The sequence below is a fragment of the Synchiropus splendidus genome, chromosome 5, assembly GCF_027744825.2.
Source record: "Synchiropus splendidus isolate RoL2022-P1 chromosome 5, RoL_Sspl_1.0, whole genome shotgun sequence".
Classification (NCBI taxonomy): domain Eukaryota; kingdom Metazoa; phylum Chordata; class Actinopteri; order Syngnathiformes; family Callionymidae; genus Synchiropus; species Synchiropus splendidus.
This window is the reverse complement of record NC_071338.1, coordinates 30,389,677-30,400,101: the sequence shown is the minus strand read 5'-3', so window position 1 is coordinate 30,400,101 and position 10,425 is coordinate 30,389,677. Positions and strand designations below refer to the sequence as shown.

The 10,425-nt window shown below is 43.6% G+C and overlaps 1 protein-coding gene across 1 annotated transcript; it reads right to left on the bottom strand.

The window, feature by feature from the left end:
- Positions 1-1,890: 1,890 nt before the first annotated feature.
- Positions 1,891-7,029, bottom strand: slc7a9 (solute carrier family 7 member 9). Its single transcript, XM_053866234.1, has 12 exons — positions 6,952-7,029; positions 6,714-6,861; positions 4,959-5,201; positions 4,775-4,900; positions 4,615-4,714; positions 4,269-4,313; positions 4,062-4,185; positions 3,448-3,551; positions 3,176-3,272; positions 2,963-3,112; positions 2,723-2,897; positions 1,891-2,384 (listed from the first exon to the last, which is right to left on the bottom strand). Exons 1-12 carry the CDS (start codon positions 7,027-7,029, stop codon positions 2,323-2,325), a joined length of 1,452 nt encoding a protein of 483 aa, XP_053722209.1. The 3' UTR covers positions 1,891-2,322.
- Between the last annotated feature and the right edge of the window lie 3,396 nt (positions 7,030-10,425).

Sequence of the window (10,425 nt, the reverse complement as noted above, 5' to 3'; positions counted from 1 at the left end):
ACTTGTTTGTTTTAGGTTTCGAATTTCTAAAACCAAAAACCACATAAAATATCATGATTAGATTACTGTACATGACTTGTAAAACTTAAATTAAAACCAAATCAAAAGAAGAAAATAAACTGAAAATGAATTAAAAGGTTGAATTTCTCCTCTCATTTTAGTATTAAATGTTTAACAGGGACATATCTTATACTGTACTAGATTGTTCCTATGGAGAAAAAATATCATCATGATTATTAATAGTAGTAGTCGAAGAAAGAAGCGAGTGATCTGTCTTAATAATATTTAAAAATCACATAATTTTCAGTTCGTAGCTATTTCTACACCTTAACTGGAAAAAATATAGAAACATAAATACAATTCAAAGCATAAGCTGAATAATTATTTTAGTTTTCTTATTTATTTATTTAACATTAATTTAGAGCAAAAAGAGTGTATGTATAATGTAGAGATGGAAAAATAAATGTAAAAATCAAAAATTGAAATTAGGCTAAAGAAAAGAAATGAATGTTCAAATGAAAGTAATAAGAAGAAGAAGTAATAATAATAAAGTAGGGAGTGTGAGTGAGAAGCTGGAGCTGCAAGTTTCGCAGAAAGAAAAAAAGGGAAAAAACTCACTCATCTCAGATCCACTAATTGACTAATTTGGCAGAAACTCCGAGGCGGTTTATCCGCACATGTCCGTCCGCTCCGCACAGCCAGCAGATCCACTGGCACATCGAGCTGTCTCCCTCGGTGCCAAAGCCGGAGTTGGACGAGAACAAACTCAAGGCAAAACAGTCAAGACGATGAAGTTCACGGCATGGGGACGAGAAAAGACGAGGCCAGCTGCTGTCGTGCCTGGTTTTCCTCGCGTGCCACCGCCATAGACTATTATTACTGTTTACGATAGATGACCTTTTCTTGGTCCCAGCTCGCTCAGCAAAAATCTCTGCACCCTCTGATGAGTGTCAGGTGTTCTGCGCTCAGAGTTCAACCCAGTGGTATTTTGCTCACAGGCTTTGCTTACCTTTAGAATTAGCTAGTTCAGCTCAGGACAAGCTAACAAGTTAAAGAAAAAGAAAAACGGTTTGGCTCGATCGATCTACGTTCCCACCCTCACTTATGGTCACCAGCTTTGGGTCATGACCGAAAGGATGAGATCGCGGATACAAGCGACTGAGATGAGTTTCCTCCGCAGGGTGGCTGGGCCCCGCACCCTTAGAGATAGGGTGAGGAGTTCGGTCATCCGGGAGGAGCTCGGGGTGGAGCCGCTGCTCCTCCACATCCAGAGGAACCAGTTGAGGTGGCTCGGGCATCTGATCCGGATGCCCCCTGGACGCCTCCCTGGGGAGGTGTTCCGGGCATGTCCTACCGGGAGGAGACCCCGGGGAAGACCCAGGACTCGCTGGAGAGATGATGTCTCCGCTCTGGCCTGGGAACCCCTCGGGATCCCCCGGGAAGAGCTGGAGGAGGTTTGTGCGGATCGGGAAGTTTGGGCTTCCTTGCTCTGTATGCTGCCTCCGCGACCCGACTCCGGATAAGCGACAGAAAAATGAAGGAAGGAAGGAAGGTTTGACTCATTAATGTGAGGTGAAGAAGCTTGACTAATAATTATAATAATGAATTAATTAATTCATAACGTTCAATTTAATGAAAATAATTCTTCGAAACCGGAGTGCATGTCAATTTCCCACTCGAGGAACGCGTTTCAGTTGCGAAGGAAGCATTTTAGTGAGAAGAAAATTGCCCTGATCCCAACATGGGTCTGCAGAGTGAGTTTGTACTGACATCTAGCGGCCATCAATTTTTGTGGCAACCTCAAACCTTGTCTAAAGTAGGAATAAAAACAAATGCAAGAACGGCTCGGGGAATGAGAAGTCGACGAGGAGATTTGTTTGGTTGGTTTATGTGGTCATTGTAAACAATAGAATGCTACCTTTACACACACAAACAACACGAGCTCACCTAAGTCAGAGACAACAAGCCTCACATTGAAACTCAAAAATAAAATTGACACGTCCGTAGACAGAGCTGGACCAAACTGGACCATCATTCTGAGCACTTCAGAACAGATGATCTTTGAGTCGCTTCTCTTTAGAGGAAAGAATATTGCCTGCAGAATTAAAGATGCTGTTCATTGTTTGTCTCAGTGAGTCACAGCGTGAGAATCAGAGTCCTGGATAGCTGGAGTTGCTGAGCTGATAACAGCAGCTGTTTCCAGCGAACACAGGTTTTGACCTTCAAAACAAGCTCTCACCGTCCTTCTTGTCTTCTGTTCTCTGTCAACACCAACAGCAAACGCTGGTCTCTCATCAAAACTGTGATAAATATCCAGCGGTCTTATTCCGATTTTTCTGGCGGGACAACTTCCATCAGCAGCTGAAGATACACGGTGACGGGCCCTGGAGAAGGAAGCATAGTCATATTGGCTTCGAAAAAGCATTTTTTACATTTTAATCCACCAGATATTCACCACTTAAATTTAAAATATTCACATGTCTATGACATAAATTCACAATCTATCTATGAAATATAAAAAAATGACAAAAGTAAATTCTAAAACAACCTTAATTGTAGCTTATTTCGATGACTGTAACGCAGCAGATCTTTTATCTGCTTTGCCTTTGTTTCTCAGTATTTTCTTCAAGTTCTCCAGTCACATTAAAGCTTCTTTTTTCATTCCTTCTGTTTGTCTTTTGGATGAAAGTCAAATTCAGTCAGACCCTGCCAAGTAGCTTACTCATGAATTTGCGGGACCATGAGACTTTCCAGTGGACCAAAGGAAAGTAGAGCAGAAGTCCGCTGAAGATGAAGCCGGCGCAGTAAAGGTACTCCACTTCTGGCTTGTCGATGATGGGGGCCAGGACCAGGTAGGCCGACACCAGCACCATGAGAGCCGGAATGACAATCGGCACCTGCAGGTGGTCAGTAAAGTTGTGTGACTGTGTGTCAGTTTGGGTGGGAGAGTGTGGACTGCGACCTTCACGGGTCTGTGCAGCTCCTTCCCGGTGAACCTCATGATGATCAGGGCCAACGCCGTGAGGCCGTAGAAGGTCCACTGGGCGAAGCTGAAGTAGTTGATCAGGGAGTTGATGTCTGCTGGGATGATGTAGATGAGCGCCAGAAAACCCTGGAATAATGAGAGAGTGGGGTCCAGTTCACAGGGACTGGCTGAAAAACATTGGGGTCTTACGTTGAAGATGAGAGCAGGAGACGGCGTGTATCGCTTCGGACTGATGTAGGAGAGAATCTCCACCATGTGACCCTCCCTGCCTGCCGCGTAAGCAATTCTGCCGGAACAGGAAGTGACATTGACACATTTGTATGCTGCGTATTGGCCACTTATTGTGAATGAACGCTAGTTAAAGTCTGCTAGACAATGAGTCGGTGTCGTCTCTTGGAAAATATGTTCAAAGTAAACGCATGGCTCTCGTCTGAGACTCTTGAATATTGAAGAAGACTCACCTGCCGGCAGTGAAGCAGCTTCCGTTGGCAGATCCAAATGTGGAGAAAACCACAAAAAGCGGTACAATCCAGGAAACTGGGTGGAGGACTTGATCCCCGAAAGTCTGGAGCGAGACAAAGTGGAGGTCAAGGACCATCATGGATCTGAAAAAGGGGTGGGTGAATCACTTTCCTAAGGGGCCACATTATGACAGAGGCTAAGGTGAGGGGCCCTTAGGCCGAAAATCAGATGGATAGAAAAAAAAGATTGTGTTTTATGTAATAAAATATTCTAAAACCTGGAAGTGTAGTAGCTTCATGACAATATATGGTTTTGTTTTGTTTACATTTTAATTAAGGATTCTGAATGTTTATCATAAATGTTGTAATAATTTTTAAACACTGAATGTTTTGGTAAGATTGTACATTTGATTTTTGAAATGTACTTCATTTTTAAGTATTGTCTGAGCATTGACTTGATGATGAGGCTTCATAAAACGCCTCATTGTCATTGTTATTTAGGCTCATTGAAACAGTTCCAAAAATCCAGAGATTTTAAAGTAGAGAGAGCCACTTCACTTTGTCATCAAAGCCACTTCATTCTTGCATGCTATGATATTGTCTTTGGGCGTTACCACAGCAACGGCCGGTGACAGCAGCAGTTCTGTGGTGGTCATGACGGTGAAGTAAGCGACGTTGACCATCACGTAGCAAACCGACACCAGAGGGATCCCAATGAGGATGGCCAGAGGCAGATTCCTGCAGGACATTTTCCATCATCAATGAACACATATTTAATATGACTGAGTCCAATCTCAAACCTATTGTCGGGTAGGGATTACCTGTATGGATTTTTCAGCTCCTCTGTGATGAAGTTCAGCTGATTCCTGAGAAAAAGGAATCCATTATTCACTCCAGACAATGGAGGCGGGCCACTATTAATGGGCTGATGAGGCTTCATGAAACAGTGTCTTCATTTTCAGAGCCCACTAGATGGCACTGTCTGCTCCAAAATCCCTGGATTTTAGCAATTATTTCACTGAAACCTCACTTTATTTTAGAGCGCCCTCTGCTGGGCTGTAAAACTGAGGACACTGTTTCATGAAGCCTCATCACAAGGTTAAATGTTCAGAGCTGAGTAATGACATTGTTTTAACTTTTGAAATTCATCTTTGAGTGGAGACTGACCAGCCGTCGTAGGCCCAGAGTCCGTTATAAAAGGCCAGTCCGATCGCTCCAAACGATGTAGCCGTCCCCTCGAACGAGTTGGAAAAGTTCTCAGTCCTACCTGCGAACAGACGACCAGGTGAATCGCTGCGTTAAAGACGAGCAAACATCAACTCCCCACCTTGTGCCAGCAGCACAACTCCCGCCATAACGATAATGAAGATGATGAGGAGCTTGGCTAAAGTGAAGAAGTTCTGGACGTAGCTGGCCAGTTTGACGCTCAGACAGTTGACGGAGACGACCGTGACTGAGGAGGAAACGTGTTTAAATCCCATCAAAGCGGCGAGACGTCCGGTTGAACTCACAGATGGCAGCTGCAGACAAACACTTGACCACCACGACTGGAGGAATGCATCCTGAGTAGAAAGGCGTGGAGGCGTATTCGGCGAAGCTGAGCGTAATGATGGCGAGCGAGGACGGCTTCAGGACCATGACGGTGGTCCAGGAGAAGAGGTAGGCCGGGATGGGACCGAATCCCTCCTTCAAGTACGCGTACTCTCCGCCAGACTTGGTGATCATGGTACCGAGTTCGGCGTAGCACAGGGCCCCTGCGAAAGCATCAGAGAGTGTGGTGTTTTCACTATCTTCACATTGAGGAGGGCGTTAATTGTTAAACTGTTTGGGGCCCACGGGTCGTAGGTTTGACTGTGTCAGCGTGGGCTAAAGGTTTCTCCAGAAGAGGAAAGCCAGCTTCAGAAGTCATTCAGATGAAGATGGAGGTCTAGTTGCTGTGTACACTGTATAGAGTAGTGATATTTGACTTGAGGACTTGGAGGTCATGTCTCCAAGTCAGCTACATATACGTTTTCTGTTTTTTTTTACATTAAGCTCATGGAAAGGTTAGACGTTTTTCATCACTGATGTCAGAAACTGAAATTAAAAACGTGGTCGAGGGTCTGGAGGAAGAGTCGAGAAGCTCCACGTTGCTTGAAACCTCAAGTTGTCTCATTCAAGTGATGGTCTGATGAGGTTTCATGAACACTGTCCTCATTTTTAGAGCCCACTAGATGGCACTGTCTGCCTTAAAATCAGTGGATTTGAACAGCCATTTCATGAAAACCTCACTTTGTTTTTTAACCAAGAGCGCAACCTACTCAGCTCTGAAAAACAGGACACTGTTTCATGAAGCCTTGCCAGCACATCATCACCACTGCCCAGATACTAAGCCACCAAAAGCTAGTCCATTGATCGGAATGTTACTGTGCTCTATTGGCAGCAAACTGAGAGGATCTATGGCCTGTTGTCAGGAGAAAGACGAGACACTGGACCCAACCTGAAGGCCAATCAATCAAAATCAAAAATCAAAATCAATCTATCAGAGCAATCTGGGCTTCCAATATACCTCCATGATGGCCTCCATGCCACGACACACAAGTATGGAGTACTCGGAAATGAGTTTCTGAAGCCTGACATTCCTGTTTTTAAAAAGAAGAACTTTATTTTGATATCATGTCAAACTGAATTAGTCAAAATCATTGTATTTATGAATGTCTTTTTTGAGTTATTTATATTTATTTTTGGTGGAGGGGAGGCGGGGCGGGGGCATATTCCCCTCGACCTGGTCTTGTCTCAGTGAAGTTGGACTCACTGTATCTTTTACCAGAGCCGTTGCAACGTCAGCTTCTGTGACTTATTTTCAATCGTAAATGTGTTAAAATGCAACCAATTCGGCCTTGTTTGAGACCTGATTTGGCCCCACGTGCAGCGTATGGACCCTCGTAACATTGTTTACGTCACAGTGAAGAGGGCAAAGGCAGAGCTCTGCCCGCGAGCGTCAAGCTTGCTCAAAAGGTAGCGTCAGTGCAATGACCAGTTAGGTTTCTGTCCCTTGTGTGTGTGTTGAGTTCCTGTGAGGACTTATGTTGATATGAATTTAGAAATAATTCAGTTCATCATTTTTCCAAGAGCAGAGTCCTGGTGGTCCTCACTATTCTGGTGAGTTATGTCATCTGAATTCAGTTTGGTCTTGGACTTCCTCATTGTCCTGGTCTTAGTATGCTCTGGTCTTGGTCTTGCCTTGGGTGAGGTGGACTCAGTGAGATGGGTTTGGTGGGTCTCACCCAGCGTGGCCAAGACTCCGCAGGCAGCCCAGATGCAGAGACACGGACCCACAGCTCCGGAGTACAGCAACACCGACTTTGGGGAGATGAAGATCCCGGAGCCGATCATCGTCCCCACGATCAGACTGATGCCGCTCAGCAGACCCACCTGGACTCATGCAGTTCATCATGACACACTCTCCAAAGCAATACCTGACTGGGTCCTGGGCAGACACACTGGTGCCGGGAGAGGACTCACATCTTTCTGGAGCATGGTCGCTTTCTCCTTCTTGGGGCTGGCGGCACCATTTTGGGATTGACCCGTCTTTTCGTCCATTTTTCTGATGACACATAAGTGTGCTGACCTTCATGAGTGTGTTATGGATTAACTTTTATAAGATGGAGCTTCTTTATGGGAGTCTTATCAACAATGACTTTCGGAGGAGGCCAGCAGCGGACAATTTAGAAAATAATTTATTAACTGTACAACGCTTAAAAATCGCAGAGTTGACTAAAGGTCAAGTGAATGGGAGAACGGACGATCGTCAGGCAAACATAAAGTTAGTTTTGATAAATAGCTGAACAGATACCAGACAGAGATAAAAACATAGACACTGAATAAATCTACAGCTTGGAAAGTGGAAGTCACTTGCTGTGTAGAGTCAACAACATGTGATAGAGACGTCCTTCAGTCAGTTTCGCACCGTTGATCGGCTAAACCAGAGATAAGAATGTTTAACCGGCCTACACTTGGCAACAACACAGCCTGTATCTGCAACATCTGTAGACGCCACTGACCTCTGACCTCCACACTGTCCTCCTCAGCGTCGCTCCAACCAGCTCCAATGCTGCTCCTCGACAAGCGTGAAGTGAGTTCTGATGCTGTTGAGCAGCAGTGGGGGGGCGGAGATGCCGCGTCTGATTGGACGTGTGAGTCTGAACCGGGGGAGGTGAGGTGAGTCAAAAGAGGGAAGGAAGGCTTCCCTCTTGGTGTTTTCAACAGTGTTGGATGAGTTTTGTGTTACTGTAACAACACACTGACTTCTCTCACAGAGCGTCTTTTATACATGAAACCAGAGTGTGTGTGTGTTTGTATGGCTCTCTTTGTGGGGACTGTCTCTTGGAAGCACACGTACTTGTGGGGTCCTTTTGCCTGACCCCAGATGTTTCAGCCTCAATGTGAAGATTAAAACTTCAAATTTGCCTGGAGTCCTGGTTAAGGTTAGCCATTTGTTTTGATTGTTTGGTTGAGGATAAAAGGCTGGGAAAAGGGTTATGTCAATGAGAGGTCCTCACAAGGAGGGAGATACAAACATACGCGTGTGTGAGAGTGTGCGCGCGGGCTGTGATGCCTAATGTCTTTAATGAGCCGGTTGACCTTAACCTGGGTCAGTATGTTCCCCTTGCTATTTAGCTGTTTTATATTGAGGTCAGTTTTTTTTTTTGCCGACTCAGCATATTTTCTGTAGTCTGTCATCCGATTTTAAACCAGTTTGAATTATTTCATCTGGATCCTCTAAGTGTCTGTGGAGGACCGAGATGCCGGTCAGATCTGAATTCACTGAATTCAAAGGCGACATGAGAGCCAAACCTTCGCCGGCTTTATTTACATTTGATCTTTGCTCACTCTGATCTGGCTGTAGTTAACATTCAAGTGCCAAGTGACACCTCACCTGGTAAAAACATCATTAAGAGCTGTGAAGTGGCTCCCAGACTGCACCTCCCTCTCTGCCTTCAAGTGCCCGAGTCAGCAGCTCTTGTTGTCCGCACCATGACGTCTGTGTTTTTCAAGTGGCTGATTCTTTTGAACCGTCTGGATTTAACTGAAGGCACCCATAAAGACATGACATGGTCAAGCATTTTAGGGACCATTTCAATTGGAATGAATGAGACGCTTATTTCTTTCATCACTTTGTGTCCAAATATTCACTTGTTCTAAAAGCAGGCTAATTATGAGTCAATGAATTACCGACAGTAAAGAGCTGGTTCGTATTATTTGCATAAGCAAATGAGTACTTTTTTTAAATATATTGAGTGAAACTGGTTCCGACAGATGACATCGATAAACATACAAAATAAAAGATTCTGAAGAATGAATTGGTATTGAAAATAAAATCTTGTTTCGTATTGAGTGAATTCTTAGAAAATAATTAAGTACTGAAATTATTTTTAAAAACCTGCCCATAATTCAAATGATTTACAGCAGGAGAATATGAATATATCTGACTGGTATAGTGAGGATGACAAAATGAGCAAAATACATAATACAACAAGTAAATAATCATTTTATTATTTTGGCATTCATCTCCAATTTTGTTTTCGTTGAATCCTCATGCATCAATGTGTTTTCCAACCTCATAATGTTTAACAAACTTTTGCATGTACAAACATTGTTCTTTGAGTCTGAACCGGGGGGGTGAGGTGAATCAGAAGAGGGAAGGAAGGAATCGCTTGGTGTTTTCAACAGTGTTGGATGAGTTTACTGGAGTTTTGTGTTACTGCGACAACGCACTGACATCTCTCACAGAGCGTCTTTTATACATGAAACCAGAGTGTGCGTGTGTGTGCTTGTATGGCTCTCTTTGTGGGGACTGTCTCTTGGAAGCACACGTACTTGTGGGGTCCTTTTGCCTGACCCCAGATGTTTCAGCCTCAATGTGAAGATTAAAACTTCAAATTTGCTTCAGAGTCCTGGTTAAGGTTAGCCATTTGTTTTGATCGGTTTGGTTGAGGATAAAAGGCTGGTGAAAGCATTATGTCTAAATGTCTGTGGAGGACCGAGATGCCGGTCAGATCGGAATTCAAAGGCGACATGAGAGCCAAACCTTCGCCGGCTTTATTTACATTTGATCTTTGCTCACTCTGATCTGGCTGTAGTTAACATTCAAGTGCCAAGTGACGCCTCACCTGGTAAAAACATCATTAAGAGCTGTGAAGTGGCTCCCAGACTGCACCTCCCTCTCTGCCTTCAAGTGCCCGAGTCAGCAGCTCTTGTTGTCCGCACCGTGACGTCTGTGTTTTTCAAGTGGCTGATTCTTTTGAACCGTCTGGATTTAACTGAAGGCAACCATAAAGACATGACATGGTCAAGTATTTTAGGGACCATTTCAATTGGAATAAATGAGACCAGCGAAATTTCCCGCTTATTTCTTTCATCACTTTGTGTCCAAATATTCACTTGTTCTAAAAGCAGGCTAATTATGAGTCAATGAATTACCGACAGTAAAGAGCTGGTTTGTATTATTTGCATAAGCAAATGAGTACTTTTTTAAAATATATTGAGTGAAACTGGTTCCGACAGATGACATCGATAAACATACAAAATAAAAGATTCTGAAGAATGAATTGGTATTGAAAATAAAATCTTGTCTCGTATTGAGTGAATTCTTAGAAAATAATTAAGTACTGAAATTATTTTACAAAACCTGCCCATAATTCAAATGATTTACAGCAGGAGAATATGAATATGTCTGACTGGTATAGTGAGGATGACAAAATTAGCAAAATACATAATACAACAAGTAAATAATCACTTTAATAAAGATAAATACGAAAATATCAGCCCCGGAAGCAATACAGAAACACATCTCAACGTCCAAACTGACTGACAAGTGATTCTCCTTTACTCATCTTAAACTTGTCTGAACTCTTGGTTTGCATTTATTAGAAGCTTTGCCCCAAAACTTCATCATCAGCGAACGTCAATCATATGTCAACCACTCTGAAGAGCCAG